General features: G+C 39.0%; 2 protein-coding genes across 3 annotated transcripts; both read right to left on the bottom strand.

Annotated features, from left to right (window-relative positions):
* Window positions 1-337: 337 nt before the first annotated feature.
* ndufs4 (NADH:ubiquinone oxidoreductase subunit S4) lies at window positions 338-16,564 on the bottom strand. The gene is made up of 5 exons (XM_026321414.1): window positions 16,430-16,564; window positions 13,882-13,960; window positions 2,404-2,576; window positions 1,900-1,973; window positions 338-542 (listed from the first exon to the last, which is right to left on the bottom strand). The coding sequence occupies exons 1-5, from the start codon at window positions 16,510-16,512 to the stop codon at window positions 439-441; spliced, it is 513 nt and encodes a 170-aa protein (XP_026177199.1). The 5' UTR covers window positions 16,513-16,564; the 3' UTR covers window positions 338-438.
* A 919-nt stretch (window positions 16,565-17,483) lies between these two features.
* On the bottom strand, window positions 17,484-23,599 carry fsta (follistatin a). Of its 2 annotated transcripts, none has more exons than XM_026321412.2 (6): window positions 23,396-23,599; window positions 22,060-22,257; window positions 21,664-21,882; window positions 21,318-21,542; window positions 20,522-20,752; window positions 17,484-18,624 (listed from the first exon to the last, which is right to left on the bottom strand). In XM_026321412.2, exons 1-6 carry the CDS (start codon window positions 23,484-23,486, stop codon window positions 18,536-18,538), a joined length of 1,053 nt encoding a protein of 350 aa, XP_026177197.1. In that variant the 5' UTR covers window positions 23,487-23,599; the 3' UTR covers window positions 17,484-18,535. The 2 variants fall into 2 exon arrangements, with proteins under 2 accessions (XP_026177197.1, XP_026177198.1); XM_026321413.2 differs by having other exon boundaries at window positions 22,066-22,257; window positions 23,396-23,595.
* Window positions 23,600-25,280: the final 1,681 nt, after the last annotated feature.

A 25,280-nucleotide genomic window follows, 5' to 3' on the forward strand; every position in this document is an offset into this window, starting at 1 on the left:
AAATGAAAAGGTTACCTCACTGCACACATGTTGTAGTTGATAAAAAATAAATGGTTCCAAGTTCCTATTTAAATTCCAGTTGTGCAGTTTCGCAAACACTGAAACAATTCAGGTAACAGAATGGAAACAAACACTCACACAGGAAAAATGTCATTGGTTTTGGCCTACAGATATATTTATCCCTGTGTTTAAACAGGTTCTAATTGTAAAATGATGTTCCCCTTTGTTTTGCTGTTGCTCAGCATGACTAAGAAGAAACACTTCATTAATCAAGTGAACTACGTCAGGTAGTCAGTAATGAGATGAATGAAGAATAAAGGCGATAATGACCCAAATGTTTGGTTTACACATATATAATTATGTTTTTATTGACAAGAATGTTACAGCTCTGCTATGGGACAAACTGAGGTCAAACCAACTAACACGTGTGTCTTCAGTTTACTTTGCAGACCTCCTGGTCCGCTTGTTCCAGGAGAAGTTTGCTCCGTAGGATTTCACCCGGGGCTTTGAGGTCCTCTTCTCCGTTACATCATAGCTCCAACCTGAAGCACAAACAGCATCAAAGCATGTGATGGGGGATTTATATTTACTTTGGATGTCTTCCAAATACAATGAAGCGTTGTGTAGACATCAACAGGCTGTGTGTAGTCAGAACTGCACTAATCGCTTTTAAGGGGCAATAAACAGAAAAGGTCAGTTTCCTCAGCTTAGTTTCAACAAATCTTCCCAGGTGGTTCAGTTCTGTGAACTGTGAGTCAAAGAAAAAGAAAACTACATTGACCGTGTTTCACTTCAATTAACACAGGACTGTTTTGACTTGTCTATTGATCCTGTTAACCCATCAAAAGTATTCTCCTAAACTTGATTTCATATGAGACCCACTCACACTCCTCAGGTGGTTCTTGTGGGAAAAAGAGGTGCTGTTTTACTACTGTCACCTGATGACAGCCCTGGTCTGGTTTTATAAGCTGTGAACATTTGGAAAAAATAATACTGTCAATATCAAATAAGAGTCCGATTGTCTCTGTTATACTAGAAAGAGTTTTCATCTTCAAGAATCTGTTGATTGAAAGGATAAATTGCAGCTTTTCACATGCAGAGTTAAAAAGGTAAAAGAATGTGTTACCCAGCTGCACAGAGCTGGTTTCCAAATGTGTTTTCTTTATATATTCAGTTACAGAACGTTTATCCATTGATATGTACATTTTAAGCCTCAAAATAAATTCTGTATATAATGCTTTATATTGAAATCCTACTGTTGTGGAAAAAAAAATAAAACTTAACCGTTCAGGATGATTAAGTGCTTCCATGATACTTCACATTATGTGATGCAGTGAGTGACCCTATTTCTGATATGGATCAATGTGCACACTGATCCAAATGAAATCTAGTTACTCGTGTACTGAAAAAAATCGTTCTCTGATGCACCAACACAGTAAAACAGACAACTACCTTGGTAGGTGTAAGCATCACAATCCAACTAATGAGAGAAACTCACCGCTGATCCTAATAGTACAAATAATAACAAATATATTTAAATGAACATAGTGTTCCTTTAAAATACTACCTATTGTCTAGCAGTCTGTTCATTCATTCAGAACAATGGGTGAGGGGGTTATAGCAGGCGCTCTATGTGTGCAAGAGCAACTTGTAACATTGGTGGTTGTCAAGTCCAACCTGTGTTGTAGATCTCCCCCATTTCCTGACTCCCTCTCTGCAGTCGACTGATAATAAAGGTTAACACCCCCCTCCCCGGTCATTTTCAGTGATGAATGAACAGACTGGCCAGGACTAGAGAGGAAACAATGCATTCATTTTTACATTTTTATACAAAAAGACTTGCATTCATTGTTCAGGTTGATGGTCCACCTAAAATTCTGAAGTATTCTTAGTTCTTACCATTTTTTTCAGCAAAAGCGATGGCATCTTCCTTGGAGGTGAAGCTAAGCAACATGTTGGATAAGGGATCTGCCCTGAAAGGCAGAAAGACTTGTTAGTCACCCAGTCATCACATCATAGGACACAAATATTGGAAACCTTTTATGATGCTAAATGCTAAAACCTCATACTGAAGTTCTAAGGTGTTGTGTTGTACAGACTAGTACAATCATGATTGTAAGTAAAAACAAACATACCACTTTTTCATGTCAAGAGTTTTGAATGGAAATACAGTAAATATGAAATTTATAATACAATAATAGGCTATTTTATTCAAACAGTCTTTACTGCTGCCCTTTTTTTGAGATTAATGCATGGTTTTGAGCTACATAAATTACTTTCTAAAGTAAAGCCAAGCATCAAGCCCTTATTAATATAATTATGGTAAAAGTATTGACAAAGCAGAGGAAAATAATCTTATTTTGGTGCTTTGAAAATAGGAACATAGAGGTGGGAGGTTCTTACGTTGAGGCCCAGCCCATGAGTGGGTTCTCCCATCGCTCTCTGGTATCGAATTCCATCTTCCACTTTTTGGTGCTGTTGATTCCCGACTGCATGGCTGTTTTGGCAGACACAAAGATGTGAACCTTGCGGGTTTTGATGTGCTCCTCTGGGACCCCTGTTATGGTGGTGATGTCCTAAAAAACAAACAGAAACAAAAGCCATCTTCCTGTAAATAGCAATAAATATGAATTACAGACATCAGGAATTAAATGGTTACTGACTTAGAAACATGACAGAAAAAAAACTAATACATTGGCCAGTAAAGATCTTTAAGTCTGCAATGAAAGTAAATTCTTTTAAAAAGTAAGTAAAAAGTAGATTATTTTTGGAGAATAAATCAGTGCAATTTCTGACATGGGAGTTGAAACAAAAAGCAAAAGCTGTCAAAGCTTCCATTTATGCTACCATGTGTCTGAAAATAGCAAATTGATGTTTTGTTTTTTTTTGTTTTTTTGTTTTTTTTGACATTGTTGTTTGCAGACCAGCTGGCAGTCTTCCACAACCACTGACTTTCATTTGGCTTAGCTACTGATGTATTTCTCTTTCCTTGCACAGAATCAGAGTTCAGACAAAGATTTGTTTGAGGTTTGTTGCAAAAGGTGATCAGAAAAATGAGCTTGCAGGTGTTGGGGAAAAAAAAAAACAAAAAAAAACATACAACTTTAAGCTCTGACATGTTCTTAATAACAGAAACTGACGTAGACAAACAAAAGTAATCCACTAATTATATTTTTGGATTTCATTCTAGACAGTTATTTCTACATTTAAATATCGCAGGTCAGAAAAGGCTCAAATACATCTTCAATTTCAGAAAAACCATAAAACATGAGGAATCCAAAGAGCGAATACTTTTTATAGATCCTGTATAATAAAATAAATGTTTGGATTGTGTTTTTATTGTTTCTGTGATCTGAAGTTCACTTGTATTTCTCTCTGCCAGCATAACTGTAACAACTACACATAAAAAATTTCCACTGCTTTAACCTGTCACAATTTTGCTGTGATTTTTTTTTTTTTTTGATGAATACTTCTCATGCACAGTTTAATTATTTACATTTCTGTTTTTTAAACTGAATAACAGCATTATTTAAAGACAAACGAGCAGAGACCATGTAAAAAGGCCAATACTAGATTCAAAGGACAAAACTGAGTAAGAAGAAATTTTGCTGTTATTCATCCTTTTGCAATGAGATGGCTGAAATTAATTCCTAATACTGAAGGTGAATTTATTCCAGACCATTAGAAAGTAGGCCAGCACGACAAGAGGAAGGGGGGGGGGGGCTTTGGGTGTACTAAATGCATATTCCTGAGCAACTGGAGCCCCTTCAAGCTCCTATCAAGGATCTGGTCCAATTCTTCAGGGAATTAGCAAACAAGCAATGGGAAGTCGGCGACAAAACACAGACGAACCTCCCAGCACGCAGGCAGCAGCCACCCAAGACTGGGGGCTTTCCAGGGTGCTCTCCTTTCAATACAAGAATTTTACACATTTCAATGGCCATTACAACTTCAAAGAATCAAATTTTCATCATTGTCTGTCATCTGCCAGTTGATTTGTAGAAAAGGGGTCGTTTTGCATGAACTCCACACAAAAGGCTGCCTTTCCTTTGGAAAAGAAGCTTCCAATGGTATTTAAGCCTAGTAAATTACTGGTCCAACTGCTAAACTACTGCCTGTTTCAGTGAAAGATATTTTGCCATGCTAAGACTCAGTGTAATCATAAACAAGAGCACATTGAAATGATTGTTAAAAATCAAAGGAAAAGACAAACAAAAAAAGGGGGGGAAAAAAAACTTCACAAGTGCTTGGTAATTATTTCCGGCTGCCCTATCTACTTAACCTTAACAATTCCTTCTTGTCACAGAGAGAAGGAAAACATGTTCTCGTCAACCAAATGGGGGAATGGTGGACAGTTCGTGAGACGACAACACACCAGACAGCGTGAGCACGTAATGTTACAAAATATTGCTTTCTTCAAGTTGTAAGTTTTTATTTTCACTGGACCATGTTCAAAAGACCTGTACCCCAAAAGCACAAGGTTAGAAAAACTGAGGGCTTTGGAGAAAAGACAAGAACCATTAAAATACTTGGTACAAAATGAACCATAACGCATTTTGTTACGAATTGGGGAAGGGGGGGAACAAGTACAAAAAGTACTTTTGAGTTAAGGTAAATCAAATTTGCAGGCAGAAACATTTAGCAGTTCCATGGTCTGCTCTGGGGGATAGATGCATGAAAATCCCTCAGATAAGCATTAGAAATGAAACCCTCAAGAGGAACAGACCAGAATATGTACATAAACCATAACTGACATATTAGGCTTATGTATGGTAAACTGGTGCAATAAATAGTCCAGATGTAGCAGACCTTAAATCATATCTTAGGCATGGATGGACACAAAAGGCTTTTCATGAACAAGGGAGGATGTTTCAAAACAAAAGCTCTGCCAAATGACTGAAAACACACTGCTCATTATCTGGCACTGTGTGCAAAACTACGGGTCTAGACTTCTATGACACTTGCATACTTTACACTGAAAGCTAGGAGGGTTATCAGCATAACAGACTCACCCACAATACCCAGAATTACAAAGGGAATGATTGTAGCTGGAATGCGGTGTGTTCCCAGGAAGACTAGAGAGGTCCATCACAAAAGGAAAACCCACACGGTGGGCACTTTTTCTTCTGCTATGTACAGGAAGTAAAGTGAGAACTATCAAGTTTGACACTATTCACAGGGCCTTCACGGGGCCCTACAATACCTGGCTGGGCAGACAGAATGCTGAGCTTAAGAAAGGAGAGAAAAAGGCTGGCAAAGTCTCCGTCACGTGAAAGCGTGTCTATATTTCTGACACCTCCAGGCTGCTTGCCAAATAAAAAGCATAGGGGCTTGTTGCTGTGGGGCCACTGGGTGCACCAGAATACTGAAAGCTGGTGCCCTTAATGCTCCAGCAGAGATCTGGGAAGGGAGATTTCTGTGTAAACAAGGACAAAAATCTCAATGTGCTTCAATGGGAAAAGCAAAAAACAAGACACCAAAAACAAAGTCTAAAGAATATTGTTTTCTTAAGGGGAAGACGTGACGTGTAAAATAAATCATATCTTTTCTATCTTTGTGTTTGCCTCCATTCCTTTGACAAGATGTGATGTCCATCACGTCATCCTTCAATCCAACATTGTTTCATGTCAGTAGACATTCAGATTGAAAACAGCCACATGTCAAAAAAAAATGAAAGAGACTGCACTGGTGGAGCCATGTTGCTTCAGGTACTAACAAAACTGAAAAATACATTTCTGACTAACAGATCAATGAGTCTGAAGGTTCATCAACAGGGTAAACAGCAGAAATCCGATGTTCAGGTTACAAAGTTATAGACCAGGAACCATTTATTTGAACCTTATTCAAATAAATGAGGATGCTGAATTTTTCACAGCGCTACTCTCTGGCGAAGGCTTTTCTGTTTAAGACGGGACATTATTTTTGGCATGATCAATAAGCAGTGGCAGATATATTTGTCTACTCGCATCGATAAAAGTTTTTATTTCTGCGACTCGGTTTACAACAGCCTCTAGAGCTATGTCTTATGGCCATTTTTCTGTTGCTGTTTCTCTGGCTCTGGACACAGGAAGGGGGCATCCTTATTCTTAATCCCACCTACAAAACCCTAATTGGCTCTTTTTTTCCTACGGAAACAGCCATCGATGAACAAACCAACTGATCTATTTGAACTAAAAAAAAGTTGAAATGTGGGCAGTACTTTAGAGGTCTGGAACCAAGCTAAACGAAAGCTTCTCCATCTATTTCTGTATCCTACCCTGAACTAACTCTGTCTGCAGCCACTGCTGTCCACATATCGTTTAGCACATCTTGTCATTTCCAGATGATTTGCAGGTGAATGTCCACATTTCCTGCAGTTCATTTCCCACAGTTTACACACTGGAATATTAAAACCATCTTTGCCTGCTCAGTGATATAAAATATGGTCTCCATGTTCTTTCCGATATCATTTGCAGATCCTGGTCCAAGTGAAAGAAAAGTTTAAGGATTTTGTGGTGTGTCATGGATTTCTAAGTAGGGAATTATCTGTGCCAATGGAATTTACCCTAAAACATGGTTTGCATTTAATAAAATATCTTAGAAAAAAATTAAAATCAGACATCACCTGTATCCGTCTATAAGAGAAGAAGCATTACAAATCATTTTTAAGCACAATGAGCTTTAGATAGTGGAGGACGGAGCTTCACGCAGTTTGGCAAAATGTAGATGAGGACTTAAAAGCGGTGTGTATAACGACCTTGTCTTCTGAGCATGTTGCTGTTCATTCACTTAGTGAAGTGAATGGCCCTGTCTTTCTCACTCAATCACTTGATACTCCCTTTGTGCCTATTGAAACAAAGAGGACTATATTAAAGCTAAAATAAACCATAAAATAGAAATTCACATCTGGTCTTTCCATGATCCTGGACGGCTCAATTAACACAGAGAGTGAAGACCATTAATAAAAATAACAGAAAAATAAACACCACCAATTTTAATACATGATCAGTGTTTATTTTCTTTATTAACAACTTCAGCATAACTTCAAAAATAAACTAACGAATGTTTCAGCTCTGTAATATTTGTTGTTAAAGTCAATGTTTGTAATACTTGTTAAAAAAAAAATCTTCATATTCTGTGATTCTGGCTCTAATTAGATTGTCGAGTTTTGTACTGAACATCTGATGATTTTCTCATTTTTCACTGTTTTCTGATATTCTATAATAAAACCAAACAATCAATCAAAAACAATCAGATTAATCAATAATGGAAATAATCATTATTTGCAGGCATACATCTAATCTAATCCTACATTTGGGGGTCATTGGTGCTCGTGTCCTATTTAAGACTTGTTAAGATTTACAAATCTAAACTGAGATACACAGTGTATTTTCCTGTTAGTACAGTAACCAAACAGAAAAATAAATAAACATAGGAAAGATGTCTGTGCATGACTGGCTCAGACAAAACTCTTCTGGCCTAACTAACACATTGTCACTGGTAATGGTGGACACCCGTGACAGCCATGACACAAGTATGGTCCAGTTTATCATAGCACGTACATCCATATGCCAAAACTGCAGCTCGGCAGGCAGGAGGGGTCAAGAGATCAGCCGAGCTGAATCATGTTGAGTCAGCATGTGATGAAAGCCCAAACACATCACCCTTAACCCCCCACTGTCCAGCCCACTCCCAGGCCAAGAGCCTCACTCATCAGCCTCCACCAGTTCCCACCTTCAGACATCTTTGAAGTGGAAAAAACATTCCAATTACTGATTGGACATAGGGGTGTCTCTAATAGAAGCAAATATTATGTTGCTTGTTCATGTGTGGGAGTGGTTCAGCGCTGGAGAACGAGCAGCAGCTGGCGTGAGGGTCATCTCAAATCTCACATTACACATACCAGGGAGGATCGGAAAAAGAGGGTATAGGGGGGAGTCCTTTATGAATGTGCTGGATGCACAGACGTTTGTTTGTTTGTGTGTTGTATGCCACATCTCAAACACACAAGTGTAATTGTCATTTTACAAGTAAACACTACAACAATTTATTAAGCAATTCAGGTTTCAGCCTGTCAAATCACAGGATATGCTTCTTTTCAGTTTTATATTACTGTAAACTGTATATCTTTGAGTCATTATAAGTTTAATAAACTCTGTGAACTTATGATGGGCTTTTGTCACTATTTGTTGACATTTTATAACCAAATGATTAATAATAAAAAGTAGTCTATATTCAAATGGAAAAAGTCATTAGTTGAAGCTCTAAACAGTGCAGCAATACTACACAATATTTAGCTGTGCACAATAAGGATGTAACTAATAATTTACGTCCATTCTTCTACCAAATATTTTCTTAATTTATTTGCTTTGTACAATGTCAGCAAATAGGAATACAGCCATTACAGGTTCTCAGAGGTTATAAAATGTCTTCTTTTGTCTTTGTCTTTTGTATCAGTATCACAGATGACAGACGATAAAAGAAATTTTTAAAAAATATCGCTTAACTTATTAAAGTTGCTGATTAATTTTCTGACTAACTTCAACTAGTTATCTCAGCTATACTTCACGTTATGAAGTATAAGAAATTTAAAAATGCAGCACAAATGATGCTGGAAATGATGTTAGCTTTCTGGTGTTATGATAACCCACAGCCAACAGACTGTAGAGATGACATCATTAGAAACCAGACGTGTGACAATGAAAGTAAACTAGTTTTTAAAATTAGACAAGCTGCGATCGTACAACTGCTGAATAAATGCAAGTGCAGGCAAACAGAAGAAGCAAACCTTTATTTTATCCACTCTGCAAACACAACACTTTGCAGCTAGACACTTCCTAAAACTACCCAATGCTTACAGGGCTGAGGACTCTTGTTAAGAGGCTTAGTCTCTATGGAAGAGAGTGTTAATGAATGAAATACTATTTAGTGGATGATACATAATAAAGCCTCTTGTCTGGCACTCTTCAAAGACCAACATCCTCTGACCCACTACTCCAAACTTGAGCTGAGAGATTTTTTGCATAAGCACACCGTATGAGAGGGCAACCAGACAAAACAGACACTTAAGTTGTATGTGTGAAGGAGGGAGGAAGGGTGGGAGAGGAGGATGAGAGGGAAGGAAGGGGGGGGGGGTGAATGTGGTCTGCTCCACTGTAGGTCACTCTGTGTCTGAGGCTAGCCAGGCTTAGAGAATATACTTCCCTGTACTGCAGACTTAAACTGCTTGTGCTAAATATGTCCTCAGCTGGGATGGCTGGATTGTGTGTATTCATTCCTACATGGGGAAGCAAAACACTTTTTTTGAGGCTGGAGAGGATGAAGGTACTTTTCCCAGTTACTGTCAAAGCACGTCATTCTGGGAAAACTCTTCTCAAATGACAAACTAGTGTGTCTAATTGCATATAGTGCTAATGGTGCACTGAGATGTTCATGCCTTAACTTGCTTGCTTTCAGTGACTTTTGCATCAGAGAATTTTCTGAAATCTTTGCATGATAAATCCTGACTGACAGACTCAGATCATTTAATCTGATTTCAATTTAAGACTTTAAAAACAACCAAAAACCTGCCCCCAGGCTCAACTACTTTACCGCAATCAAACCCCACATCTTTTGTCCAGATGTGATGTTACTTGCCAAGCAACCGTTGGGCTCTAAATTTGCAAAAAACCAAAGATTTCACATTAGGAAACTTAACATGCCAAGCATCAACTGGGTCTACCAATTTAATACTCTCTTCCTCTCCCCATCTTCTTTCCTCCTTCAGCCTTAATTCCCAGCACTTTAATAAATGTCCTCCTCGGTCTCATAAAACTCTAGTGCCTTTAGAGAACTCTATAACAAGGCTTCACAAGCGCTTTAAGATTATAGTGTTGTCTTTATGTGGAGAGAGGGTGCGGACTTGGCCATTGCTGAAGCAGGAGTAGACGCTCAGACATTCAGACATTCAGGCATAAGTGGGACAGATTGTATTATCACATTTTGAAGCAGCTGCAAAGGTTATAACCACAGTTGTTTCTGTAAGGGGCCAAAGAGTAAAGCCAAAGGCCAGACTCTAATCGAGAGAGGTCGCAGACATTATGTATAAAGCCGTGTATCAGTGGCCAGCCAGCCGGACACTGAGGGCTGCTCAGCATGCTTAATCAAACAGTAATTACAAACAAAAGCGGGTCAGCATGGGCACTCAGGGGAACAGCTTTGGACACAGGAGCTCTATCACGCAGGTCTTTTATTTGGCATCATTTTTGAAATTCAGACAATGCCATTAAAAATCTGCTGAGAAAAACTGCACAGATTAGACAGCTTTTCATTTTGCGAGCTTTCAAATTTAAAGGACGAAATTAAAACATTCAAGTTTTGCAGCCGTTCTGCAACACAAAACTGTTCTTAGTTATTTAATTTGCCTAACACAATCTTGATAATCAGTGCATTTTTGGAGAAAACTTAAAAACAATAATCATCACACACATCAGTGTCATTAAAGCCAGTCCAAACCCCGAAACATTCAATTTACTATCACATATGATAAACTGAAACAGCAAATCCTTTCACTGTAGAAATAGAAACTAAGGACTGTTTGAAATTTTTGCTTTAATATGAACTTATAAGTGATTTTCCTCTCCACTGCTGTTTTTAAACAGTTTTGTTTTTGCTGAGAAGTACTTCCTTCCTCTGCTGAAAATGACATTAATGAAAGTTGAGAGAGTGAACCAAAACAGTAAAGTTGCAGACCAGAAAACCAAATGATGAATGATGATTGAAACCAATGAACTGAAAGCCACTATAAAGCTCAACAATGCAGAGTTGGGTGATAATTCTGTGGATTTATCAATATGACCAACCACTGTCACATTAAACAGTAGCCCATTATATTTCTGTCTGCAGCCTGCAGTAAAATTTTTCACAAATGCCATTAAAAATCCTTTTCACTGGTAGGTAGTTCATATTTTTGTCCTGCAAGAATTTCTTGCCCTTGATAGACTAAATTCGTCTGTAATGGAGATGGAAAAACAAACTGCAGGGATGCAAGTTCCTGTAAGGTTTGCATTTTTTGGACAGACGAGAACCAAGGACAAGATAATGAGTGTCACACAAATATTGAGACAGAGATTTTGGAATGAACTGAAAATATCATTTACCCAGGCCAAAATGCAACCTCATCTAAATGGGGTTATTCAGAAACGTTCACTACAGAGCAAGCGGCATGCCACTTTCTCCTCGGGCTGCTCGAGAGCGACAGCGTGCGAACCCAGCATAACCTCTCAGCAGATCAAGGCCTTTGTTTGATTGGTCTAACCAGAAAGCAATTCACTTATTGACAGCCTGATGAATGACTAGCGTGCTGACATATGCTGAATGCCCAAAAGGGAGAGTGCTCTCATTGCCCTCTTCCATGTGAGACGGAGACCACTGTACTGTAAACAGCTGAGGGCCTCTCTTTTTGGCCTGTCTGCATTAGAGTCCTTCCCGCCGTCGCCAGCAACAGCATGCCACAAAGGAACCTCTGTGGCCAACAACACTGAAGTGGCCACTGTCTTTTTCGTGAGTCTCAGGGTGTCTCACAAACTTTTTTCCATGCAAGCTTCTTTTCTTTCACCCCCTCCTCATTTTTTGAGGCCCTTTTTTTCTCTCTTCTGCTGTTCCTCTCAGTGGCCCCTACTGAGAGGACAGAGACAGACACTCCGCCCAGCCAAAGGTTTGTCTGCCAGTATGGTCAGCTTTGGTCTGGGACAAAAGCACACTGATGCTGCCCACACACAGCACCCCCCTCCCAAACCAGTTCACAACAGACTCCCACATTCTCCCCAAACTCCTCTTTCTCCGTTATCTTCTATCTCCTCCGTCTTTTAATGACGAAGCTTTCACTTCAAAGATCCTTCTTTGTTTTGTACAGTGGGTACATTGCTAACCTTGACCACTACAAATGCATGCTTATCACTGTTTAGACTGTGCTTTAGGAGTTAATAAAAGGACCCACCATGTAAAGCTATTTACAGTTGTACCTCATAAGTTACAAAAATCTAATTCTGAATAATATTTCATAGTCACCTGTTGACTGTAAACTAGCATTGATCACACTTTAACTTAAACCTGCTCTTCAAGTGCTTTTGGAGTTACGCTGTGTGCCCAAGCCACACCGGCTGACAAGTGGAGTGCCTGCTCAAACAAAGTCATCAAAGAAAACCACAAACATAGTCTCCAACTGGAAATGGAAAAAATAAAGCACTTTAAACTTTATAGAGTTTCATCATTCTGTCCTCTTACATGCACTTAAATGATCAGGTTACAGCTGGCTTTCTGCAGTGATTTTCTTAAACATTTCTATGAGAAACTAAGAAACCCTGTTTCTGTAATCAGCATAGTGGATCGCAGACAATTATTTCTGCCATTCTATTTTCCTAGTTATTTGCACTGCAAGTTACACTCCATCTAACAATAATGTTCATCATTGAGTATTATGAATTATTCTTTTAATGTACAATGTGTCATAAAATATGAAAAAAAAATCAATCCCATCACACTTTCTCAAAATGTCTTCAAATGAATTTGTCTGGAGTAAAACCAAGATATTCTGTTTTGTTTGTTTGCTATGTGTGCAAAAGTCCTTTAGAAGCTTACAAAACCAAAACTACCTCTACAGAAATGTAGACTCCTGGTGTTCACAAGTCATTGTTGACAAGTCATAATTTACTCAATTCATTTATTAATCCTCATTATAAAGACTTCAGACAAAGAGTGTATTGCTATAGCAGCACAGGGGGAGAACCAAAGTCAAACAACATAACCTCTGCATGTCTAAAATAAACTGGTTCTCACAACTGCACATGATTATTTCTCTGAGCAAAACGACAGCAGGCACGTGACTATAGTGCAAGTAAACACATCACCGACTGGTAAAAAATGTGAATTATCACATTCATTGATACATTATCATTTTGTGGCACCTACAGGTATACATCAATGGGCAAAATCATTAAACTAGTAGTAGGTTACCAAGCAAACTACATAATGAGAATGCCCACTGTAAGATTAAGCTAACAAATGTAAGCTGTTTCAGGGGTGGACACATAATGAATAGTCATAATTTGGAAATAAAAATAGAGCTGGAAAAGACCTATACAGTATGCAAGCCAGCTCATGTCAATAGAGGTGATGCAAATCAACCTGAGAATGATCACTGAAAACTCTAGCGTTACAATACACACATACATCCATGCATACTTGTTAAACTACCCAACATCAATACCCTTACTTTTAAGATTCTATGTGAATATTAATAATTATGCTGTTGTTACAACGTGTAAATCAAAAATGACATTCAAAATCCATAAAAGCAATTCTATAATACACTCAGTGCACACTAAAACCAAATAAACTTAATTCTTGATGTGCTTAGATATCTGTCCTTTGCTAATGGTCACTCTCTCCTGTATACAGTTTGTAGATATAACTTATCAAGCTGGAAATTGGAAATGTGTAAGAGATTTCAACTGATTTATTATTGTTGTTGTTGCTATAAAGTAACAGTACTGAAAACACCAATGATCAAAAAGCTTTTTATATTGTCCCAAATCATGTTGATTGAGGAATCTCAATTAAAATTAATCTATCTTATTTTCATACTGTAGTATTGAACTACAGTAAGCTATTCTGTATTTGCAGTAACTCCTAATAACTTGCAAGGTGCAAAGAGAGGATGGGAGCTGTGAGCACACACAGAACTACCAATGATAACATTTGCCATTACCGTCCTATTGTTACAAAAGCCTACTGTCTCATACAAGCTCATTTTGGCAGCAGGTTAGAGAAGCTTTTAACACATTTCCCAGGAAAGTGAGTGGCAGACAGCAGACCAGACAAACACCAATTTGTGCGTCACGTTGAACAGGGAATTATCCTTACCAGTTTCTCATCAACTGTAATAAGTTGCGTGTCTTGTCCTGGTTTCTCTGCCAGCCGTGATATTGATGTGCTTGTAGACCTGAAAAGCATAAGATAAGACATTACAATAACCAAAGGCAGTCGAGTAGAAGAAGTAAATGATGCAGACAAGCTACACTATGCAAAAACTGACTATCTTGGAGGAAACACTGGAGGACACAGCTAAAAGGAAGAGACAAAGAGGGAATCCCCCTGCCACCTATTAGTTCTGTCTAGTGAATCTCTAGCAGACTCTCACTCTCATCCTAATAACAAGACACGCTTGATGTTGGCTGTGGTCAACTGTCAGGCGAGGACTGTGTAGCTCTTTGTGAATGTGCAGCCGTGTCGTGTCACCAAACAGTAACGTGCCATCATAGCTGAGCCAGGAAAAAGCAGCTCTAGATAAGCAGAGTGTTACACTGCGTTTAAATGTAGGACTTTCACACCAAAGTTTCCCTATAGTTTTGTATTTCAATTAAACACCACAGTGCCCAACTTAATTATGGTTTCATCAGTAAAGGTTCTACATAAAAACAATTTCTTTTCCTGAAGTCTTTGCTTATATGACTCCCTACCGGCAGTCCTCACTCACAGAAAAACACACTCTAGATAAAACAATATCTGATGAAGACTGCATGAGCAAAACATTGGACAATTAATTCTTAATCTAGTGCAGAAATGACTGATTCCTTAAAAATTCAACTAGTGGAAAAAGAACAAATAGGCTGACTCTCTTTCGGTTACTACCGCACTATAATGTGAAATGTGGCATCATGATTGTTTTGGATGTCTGTTTTTTTCCTTTTAAGTATTCTTAAAAGATAATGTGGACTGCAAATAAAACCATTAGCAATGATAATATGTTGGTCACGCAAGCTGGCAATAACTGATTTCATCCAGCTTGGCAGTCAAATGAATAACACAACATGAATATGTCAAATTATTAAAATGCCAAACAGTATCTACTGTCATATCATAGAACCACATACTATAGAGTATATCTTCCAGTTTTATGCCAAAAAAGTAACTTGTTCCTGCTTCTTCGGTGCAAGGGGTTTCTGTTGTTCTTTTTATACGTTTTAGTTTATAAATTCAATTTTGGTGAAAAGTTGACCACAGCCAACATCAAGCGTGTCTTGTTATTAGGATGAGTTTTGGACTGTGAAACAAAAAAAGAATATTTGAAGACTTTACTGTGGGGGCCAGAAAAACAAACAACATATAATACACCAAGAAGAACTGGCATCATCATCGACAGATTAATTGTTAATGAAAATAATCAAAACTGGTCAAGAGGGCCAGCTCTCTACTCTGAAGTCCCCTAAACCCAGTGCAGGTGGTGGGAGATAGGAGGATATGGGCCAAGCTAACATCCCGGCTAGAGAACAACTCTCACCCAACGCATGAGACTCTGGCAGCACTATGCCGCTCTGTCAGAGACAAGACTGCTCCATCCCAAATGTGTGACGGAGAACTACCACAGATCCTTCCTTCCTGTCAGAATGTACAACTAGCACTGCTTCTTGTAGACTCCCCAGCTGACCTCATCACCTATCCATCTATCCATTATCTATATCTGCTTATTCCTAACCAGGGTCACAGGGATCTGCTGGAGCCTACCCCAGCTCTCTTTGGGTGAAAGGCAGGGGTACACCCTGGACAGGTCACCAGTCCATCACAGGGCCACACAGAGACAAACAACCTCACACACTCACACTCACTCCTATGGGCAATTTAGATTCACCAATCAACCTGACATACATGTTTTTGGACTGTGGGAGGAAACCAGAGTACCTGGAGAAAACCCACACAAGCACAGGGAGAACATGCAAACTCCACACAGAAAGGCCCCTGATGAGTTTCAAACCAGGAACCGTCTTGTTGTGAGGAACCACTGCTTACCACTAATCCCCTGTGCTGCCCGACTCACCTAAAGATTGTAAATATTTGTAAATATACAAAATATGCTCCTATTTTTTTTCTTGTGCCTTACTTTCTGCTGTAACAATGTGATTTCCCCGCTGTTCATTGTAGGATTCATTTGGCTTTTGGGGAGTCAATCAGTGATATTGGCCTTTGCAGTGAAACCAATCACTATCAGTAATGGATTGAAGCACATGTTGTGTTGAAAAGTGAACAACCTTTAACCACAGCAGCTCCTAAATACATTTATATCATTAAACATTAGCTAGACAAAGCATTAGCAATTAGCTGGCTAGCCAACTGCGGTAAGGACACTGGATTAACACCTTCATTATATAAAGTTAAAGACTAAATATGATAGCGAGGACACGGTAAAGTGTGTAAACTTGCATACCGTGTCCAATACAAAGCGAAAACTCTCATGATTTTATTTCAGTGCTTTGTGTTTTAGCGCTCGTTAGCTTACAGGTACAGCTCACTAGCCTGTGACACGGCGTACGACCCCTCGCTGTTTTTAATCGTCTGGAGGTGAAATATATCAGACAAAGCGACTCCTGGTAACACGCATGTACATAAAAGTAATAAGGAGTAAATGTGTAAATACCTGATAGGATTTAGGAACATTTTAGAAGCTGCATTAATTAGAGATAAACGCCCCAAGCCGAGAAGTGACATTGAGGACGCCATGATTGTTGTCAACTCTGACGTACGGCGGCCGCGAAGGAACAAACAGTACGAGCGGGTGTTAGGAGACAGCTGGTAGAAACATGGAGGACTGAATGCCAGCAGCTAAAATTACATACAGGGATGTGTCACATACAGACAGACATGTCCAGACATATCTATCGTCTATTTACACCACCGATATTTCTTTCATATCAGAAATAACGATGAGGGTGGTGTTAATGATAAGACACCCAACACATCCGGAGGAATTTGCATTTGCTTTGTGTGCTTAGTTTTTACTCATAGTCCTAAAATATTCCCCTTATTTTATTTCTTCAGTTTTATCCATACAGTGTTTTATGTAGCCATCGAATTCAAGCTTGGCAAAACTGTGACTGGTTAACTTTAAACAATGGACTTTACCTCATTATGTCTGTTCAGTTGTTGCTTATTGATGAATTTAAATGATCAGTCATCTAATGTTGCTGCACCTAGTTTATGAAATTGCATTATTCACAGTTATAAAGTCATTATAGGGTTAAACGCCATATTTTACAGTACATTATGCAATTATTTGTACCCTATATTCAATCAGTGCTTCATTCAAACGTACTGCATTGAAGGTGAGCGATGTAGGTATATCTTTTATTAAGGCATATATAATTTTCTGTGACAGCACTGATATTCTAAAGTAAAAAGTCCAAATTAAATCAGAAACTAACTAAGCTAAAAGGAATGTATGTTTATACATTATCGCATTGATGCTAAAATCATTTAGATATCAAGACATCCTACCACACCAGATGTGAAAGGATTAATTCCACAGTATAAATTAATTTTTGATAATAATTAAGAGTATTTCATCTCATAGGCTATACTGTCATATTGCCCAATAGGTCTAAGCTTTGATTTAGGTCCCACTTCTACTTTCTGTTAAATGTAGTTCAATGTGCATATAAAGTTGATGTTAAAAATCAATCATCAGACCCAGATAAAGTATAAGGAAAAAAAAACTTTTATTGTTTCACTCTGCATATCTGTACAAATACCATCAAACTTTGTATGTACATATGACATTTACATAAAAAATACAAAACTATATATTCATAACAGAATTTTGTATTTGTCTTGTGATGTCTGAAAATAAAAATGCGTTCTGAGGAAAAAAAAACAAAAAGAAACAAAGTGAATAAGTCTGATATAGTGTTGAGTACTGCAGTATGTTAGTCCTATCTTTGCCAGAACAATATGGAGCACATTGGCAAGAAGACAGCAGACAAATGTTAATGGCACATTGTTTCCAAAATGATCAAGTATTGTCCAAAACTTACCTCAGTTCTAATACGGTAAGAGAAAATAAATGCTAATTTCTAAAGTTGTGTCTCCATGTGGAAACAAATCTAAAGGGCTAAAACTGAAGATGAGCAAAAAACAAGAAAAGAAAAATAAATGGCTCTTTTTTTTCTCTTCCATTTCATCACTTCTGTGTTGCACCTTTTACAATGCTCTTTTGCAAAACCATTGAGAGAATCCCTTTGGTCAGTTATTATGAATTGTAAACAAACCAGAAACACTTTCTGTACATAAAATGATTGATATATTTCCAATAAATAAACACACAGTCTAAACATGCATTTACTTATGTGTGACATAAACATCTGTGATAGAGATTTGACAGAAACAAGCAGATTTTTACAGCTCGGGGAATGCAATTTACAGCTTGTTGAGGACTTATACTTACATGGTAACATGACAAATAAATAACACTGCTTCTCTTTGGACAAATATATTTCTTCATGATAAAAAAAGAAAGCAAAAGGGACAACAACAAAAAAGGGGAAATGAGTGGTAACACAATATATTGTGGTAGATAGTAAGCCTGACATAGTAAATGTATAAATTATAAAACACAAGTATAAATAAACATCTAGCAAACTGAACTATATGTATACTTCCTTTTCCTTTAAAAAATAAATAAGCATACACATAATGTACAGTGTGGGCATGATTACTTGCCCTAGACTACTCCTATAGTGATGGGAGCCTATCCATCCAGTATAGAAGATAAATGGACATAGGCCATGTAGTCTGAGTCCTCATCTTCCTCATCCTCCTCCTGGTCTTCTGTAATGGCTATATGGGAGAATATATGGTAGCTGTTGTATGAATATGGACCACAACAGCAGAGAATATCACTGAATGTTTTTTTTTAAACAAAAAAGCTCACAGCAAAGCCACTGGCACACAGCCTCCCTTTTGTTTTGTGTGTGTGTGTGCGTGTGTGTTTGTGTGTGCGTGCATGTGTGTGTGTAAGTGAGGAAGGGTCTGTGTGATTTGGCATCAACAATTACTGTGGCATCCCCAGTTATGTAAGTTCCATTTACATAATCTAGTAAGTCAGGGCTGCAACAAGAGGATATAGTGGGATGATGGAAAGAAGGGATGGGTAGGAGGTTGGGAGGGGGGGGGGGCTCACAAAGTGGGTTATGGGGAAGGCTGGGTGGTGGGTACTGGGGCACTGGGGCTGATGGTTCCAGTGGCTCGGGTCTCTTTTGGGCAGAATCCTGAAAGCAGACACACATAACACAGAAAAGTGCTCTTGTGTTCTTGGAATTGCTAGTTTCGTTGCTCTAATTTTTTTTTTTTTTTTTTAAATTCTGGCTCAAACAAACAGGGAGGGAGGACTCTGTGTCACAGCCTGGCCTTAGCAAGCAGGTCAGAGATCATCAACACAATTTTGAGGTATTTTCTTTTTACAGAAGAGATTTACATTGGACACGTAACAAACAGCACACAAGCTAGAGCAAGAGGGACAGTACAAAAAAAAAAAAAAAGAAAGGCAGTCCCTCATCAATCCATATGGATTTGTAATGTCTGATAGATATTCTTGTAGTTAACACATTCACGGGAAACAAACAACAAAAGTTAGTTGATAATTGTTAACTTTTTTGTACTAATGATGAGATGAGAAGAGAGCATAGTTCTACATCTACATTTTTTTTTTTACGTATCCTGCACACTGCAAAATATCACATTTATATTTAGTTCATGAGGTGATCATAAAGTTGGTCCCTTGGATTCCAGTGCTGCAGCACATAACATGAATGTGGTCAGTTGGGAGAAAGCACTAACAAGGAGAGAGTCTTCTATATAGAGACTTGGAATGTAAATTTGATATCTCTGTGAGACTGTTGTTCAATTTAGTGGTCCACCCTCAGATTTGTGAACACATGAATGGCTCACTCTGCTCTACAGGTAGGTGGCCCACATGAATATCAATGTTAAAATCCACTGTCATTACGACTAACATGGCACCAATGTTACAATCACCTTATGCACATCATAGTATATTTTGTTCTTATTGACATGTTGGCAGTGTGGTGTATGTTACAAGAGGCAGTGCTTTTTGAGTTGATTGATTACAGCCAAATGCAACAGAAAGGAAACTAACACAAAAACACAAATACATTATTACTGTGAAATTAGCAATGTGACCATGAAATTTACAAGTTGCAAATAATAAAAATAAACAATTATTGATTAAAAAAGCTGCATGTTATTTAAGGCAACCTGCCCCTGCAGGTCACTAGCATGACCATAAACAGATCTAAACTTTTAAATATCATGATTGCTCCCCTATGAGCAAAATTTGCGTCCTTTATTATTTGAATTAGTTTAATGAAATTAGCTTTTCACTGCTGATAGAGAATTTTTTTGTTTCATACACCTTTCTGTTATTTTGTTTTGCAGAAGAATCATAAAAATAAAAATAAAAAAACACAATACGGCACACACAAAAACAAGAGCCAGCAACAAAGACAATTTCATGCAAGTTTTTTCCATCCCCAAGTCTTTTCTGCTTGCTTAAGCTGTGCTTGGTGGTGTGGCTGGGGTGAGGGTTTCGGGAAAGCTGGGATGAGGGGCATTTTCAGGGGAGGTTTTGTTGGAAAAGCAACATGAAATATTGTCTTCTGCAGGAAAGGGTTGTTTTGTTTTTTTATATATATTTTGCTTTTTGTTGTTTACTTACAGTTGCAAGATCCTGAATGCTTGACTTCCAGCAGCACCCCCATAGAACAAGCAGCTTGCTTCATGGCACATTCACTGGGATATGTGGTGTTGTCACTGGCACACACAGCCTCATCCGTCCTGCTCTCCGGACAGGTCTCCTCACACAGCGAACAGCGGCCCCGGCTCATCCGAGCATCCCAAAGACACTTTTTCCCTGCACTGCACTGAATGTCCTCACATGACTTGGCCTCTGGAAGGAGAGAGGAAGAAATCAGCACAGGGGAAATCTTTGATTAGATGGATTATCATGAATGCTTTTCAAGCAGGATCAGATGACCGCTAAGTTTTTGGAGAACTAAACCAGGTATAAAAACTAAATCCTGTTTTATAGGGTTAAGTCTGGCGGCAGGGAACAAAAGGTCATGTTTTAATTACCATTTAAACTACAAGACTGCTTTCTGGATAAGAATCAATCTGACTCAAATATTAACTTGAAGCATTTCTTCGTGGCCCCCAACACTCCCCTGTTTTGCTCTCTTCCTCCCACCCTCTCTTGTTCCCTCTCTCCCATATGGGATAGTGCTGCCAACATCAGGAAATAATAAGATGTCTATCATTTCTTGAGCAAACACAAGCAACTACTAAACACACAAGCTCTCTGAGACCCCCTCTTCAGTGGAATGTTGGCAAAAATGAACAGTGAATAATTGCAGAGCTGGCTAGGAAGAAAATGCACTCAAACAATATTCAAAGTCAGTGGCTGGAGGTGCTCTCAGAGAGGGAAGTCTCACGCTCTCCCTTCTTTGCAGACTTACTGATGCATTTTCCCTCATATGCCACTCCAATAGATCTGCCGAGGAGACAGGTAGCTCTTCTCAGGTGACACGCGCTGGCATAGACAAGCCCGTCGTTTCCACACAGGTACTGCTCAGCCGACGTCACCTCGGGGCAAATCCGATTACACGTCACACAGTATGCGTTATTTGTCTGGTCCACGACGCACGTGGAGCTGCCGGGGCACAAGACGTCACGGCACGTTTCTGCCAAGACAAAGAAAAGCAGGACTTACAAACAATGCAAACTAACCGATGTGTTCTCGGCACAGGCTGGCTCGAGAAACGTGGAACCTCATGTTCATGTTAAAAATAATCATTTACTTACTCTTGCACTTTCCCTGGTACTGTACATCCAGGTCGGGCTGGCCTTTACATTTAGCCTTCAGCAGTGCGCATTCGTCTTTGTATGTCTTCCCATCTGAGCCGCAGACCGGTCCTTTCCAAGTGATGTTGGAGCAGTCTGGTGCGCACACGCAGCGCGGCTTACTTCTTCTATTCATTTTGCACCTCTTTCCAGGCCCACAGTCAACGTTGTCGCAGGTTTCTATAACAAAACGACTGTGTTATGTGATGCTGGTGAGGATTTTGGCCTTGTGTGTAAAATTACTCCGGCGCACTAAGTACGCACTTTGGAACGTGTCAATCTGATAACCACATATGATTTATTACACGAAATTACTGACGGTGTGTTTTATGAGAAAACAAATGGAAATGAGTGCACCTCCACCTTTGCAAGGTATGCAATTTGGGGCTCCGCCGTTGAAGATCATCCACCTAAAGAGCGTGCTGTTGGGGACGTCCTCCTCGGTCCAGGACGTCCCCAGTCTTCCACTACGGCAGCACTCCTCTCTGCTCATCCCGGGCATGTAGAGCACCTGGCACCTCCCGTTCTTCCCCTGCTGCAACCAGCAGTTTCCAGCTGGAAAGAGAAAAACAACAAAAAAACTCGAATGTCGCATGTCGAACATCTGAAACCGCTGACCCAGACGCACTAGACACACACGTAGCCTGTATTATCCGAGACGCTCCCTCCCTCCCCTTTCGCCCTCCAGTATTTTGTCTGATTTCTTGCGAGACTGTTAACACTTGCCTATCCCATCTGTGACTGACAGCCTTTACAATGCAGCCACAAACCAAAAAAAAAAAAAAAGTAAGAGGAATCTTTGGAGGCGGGGGTGTCCTTTATTCCCGCAGACTCCTTGTTATCACTGGACAGAAAGTGGAACGTCTAGACAGTGTGAAATAGCAGCCAATCTCCTTCAGAAAACCACGGTCTGTGGGTAACAGGGCTAAACACACCACCGTCTACACTGCCTCAGAACAAAATCCCACACGTGTACCCACCAGACATTAATTTATCTAAGAAAAAAATCAACGTAAAGTTTGTTTTAAACATATAAATACAATTTCTAAAAACAAACTCGTTCTCCTAGTTCCATGGCAGAAAATATGCTTTGATCCAGACAACAGCAGGATGCCTACACCGACACAGGCATGCATGACATTAAGTGCTCATGAACTGGGGTGTTTCTTAAATTAAAGACAGATTTCTATCTATTTAATGTGTAACAAAAGATAGTTTCAAAAGTCTCCAGTTTTATCCATTTTGCGTCATAACTAAAGATGGAAAATGCACATTTTGCACACAACTCTAAATTGTGTGCGCTCTGGAAATACATAAATATCACGCCTATAAACTCACACTGGATATTCTGAAGTAAGTGCTCATACAAATATATCCCAGTATGCGCAGGTATTATGGAAAACTGAGGCTGCAACCAACACGGCTTGGCGGATTAAGTGTGTGCGCCTGGCGTGGACCGCAAAACTTGCAATACAATCTCACTTTGAAGTGTCCCATATGGCACCTGCTTTATGGACGCTTTACGCACGCACTGTCTGATGTGGAGAGTTTTATCAGCGGGGAAAAATGAAACTCACTCTAAAAAGTTTCTCGGTTGCACCAAGTATGCTATCCAACATTCGTGCGCGTTTTGTGGCTGACGAAGTTTTTCGAAAACGGAAAGAATAAAAGAAAATTGAGGGAAAGATCTTACCTTGAACTTTTTGATGTTCCATGAGGTGACAAAGCCATATGAACATGAGAAAACTGCGCGGGTGAAGGTAGTGTTTCAGCATCCTAAACATGATGGAGAGGCAAAGTGAACCACGTATTTGACACAGGCAGCGCAAAAGTAATCTTCTTAAGGTGGCAGTGTTGAATAAATGTCAGTCTGAGAATGCAGCCTCTCTTTTTAAATCTATAAGGGGTCTCGGGTTGACTGTCTCTGGTGGGCGGTCTCCTGTTCTGTGGGGGTGGGGAGATTTTTTTTTTTCTTACCAAAGTTCTTTCAATCCCAATCAGGTGACATCGCTACAAGCAACTTTCTCTTTCTGCAACAATAAGAAAATATGAAAATATCTAATATATAAAACACCACACGAAATGATGCGGCTTTCAAGTTCAACAAAAACACACAGATCAGACAAAATCTGCCACTTCATATGAATATGGGTTTGATGCGACATACTGTTAATAATAGATTTCATTTAAATCATTTAAATCTTTATCTCGTCACATAAGTGTGAGGCAGACATTTCAGGCTGAATGCCTATAAAACTATACGTTCATAATAATAATAATAATAATAGAAATAATAGAAATAATAATAATTATTATTATTACCAACAATAATAATAACAATAACAACAATAGTAATAATGTTCACTGATGCTTATATATCCAGACCTTTATTACTGTATAAACAGGCCCACAGCCAACACACCTATGCGGACATACCGTCAGCCCTTTAAATGAAAGAGTACTCTTTAGTGTAAGTGATATTTTTTCTGCCAACTGCAGACAAAAGTGTAGATCTTTTGATGAGAGTTGCCTTTTGGAGCACATTCGAGCCTAGACTATAATAGAATTCATAGTAGTCCGCAGCCGCACTGCTAATATTAGAACAGACAGTTGTTTGGGTTTCTCTCCCGGGTCAAGCTTTTAAATATAATCAAACCTGTTTCCGAAGAAGCTTCAGACAGAGAACCGAGGTGTTGCGTTTCATTGATTGAAACACACACACACACACACACACACACACACACGCTGACGCACAGGCTGAACTCCTTCAGAAGTCCTTGTGCGACCTCTTCAGCGGAACTCTGGTTACAGCTCTCAAGAGCAAAGAGCAAAGTGTCTGCTGTGCGAATCAGACACCAGGGAGTTCATTACCTGCCGGCCAGATGGAAGACAGTGTAATCTCTCTTAAGCCCAGTGTACATTTCTAGGTATCGTTTATCTTTCAAATATGGCAATGCATGGAATCAAAGTACTCAGCGTATTACTCTGTAACAACACTACCATTACCATTAAAACTGCTTTCTTTCTCATTTATAAGGTTTTTTTGTGTCTACCTAATGTTTACTGTTATCATTAATGAATTGATGGCAGCACTATGTAATAATTTTGGCTGTATTTTTGATGTTATTCTAACCTTTTTTTTACACCAACCATTAGAAGCCATAGCAGAAATGTTCATCTTATTTATGGTGTGGTCTTAATCCAGTGATCCTCATAGATGGACCAGCTGTAGTGAAGAAGAAGCAGAAGATAGAGAAGTTCTGTTTGCTCCTCAACATACAGGACCTGCTTTCAAAATGTAAGATTGCAGATTTCACATTACCTTCTTTAAATTACAATCAGAAAGTAATTACTTAGAAAACTCAAAACTCATTGTTGCAATTAAATGTAATCAATAAAAGTTTGCCCAAAATACCTGGAACAGGGACCTGAAAGACTGATCAGATATTTTTGATTGTCTGAAGGCTTCTCCTTTTGGCTTTTTAGTCTAGTTTTTCATAACAACAAGCAGTAAACCATAAATGGCTCTTCCAAACATTTCTGTGGACAGATTATCCTACTGCAAAAAGGATTTGTGA

This window comes from Mastacembelus armatus, chromosome 9 (genome assembly GCF_900324485.2).
Source record: "Mastacembelus armatus chromosome 9, fMasArm1.2, whole genome shotgun sequence".
NCBI classification, from domain to species: Eukaryota; Metazoa; Chordata; class Actinopteri; order Synbranchiformes; family Mastacembelidae; genus Mastacembelus; species Mastacembelus armatus.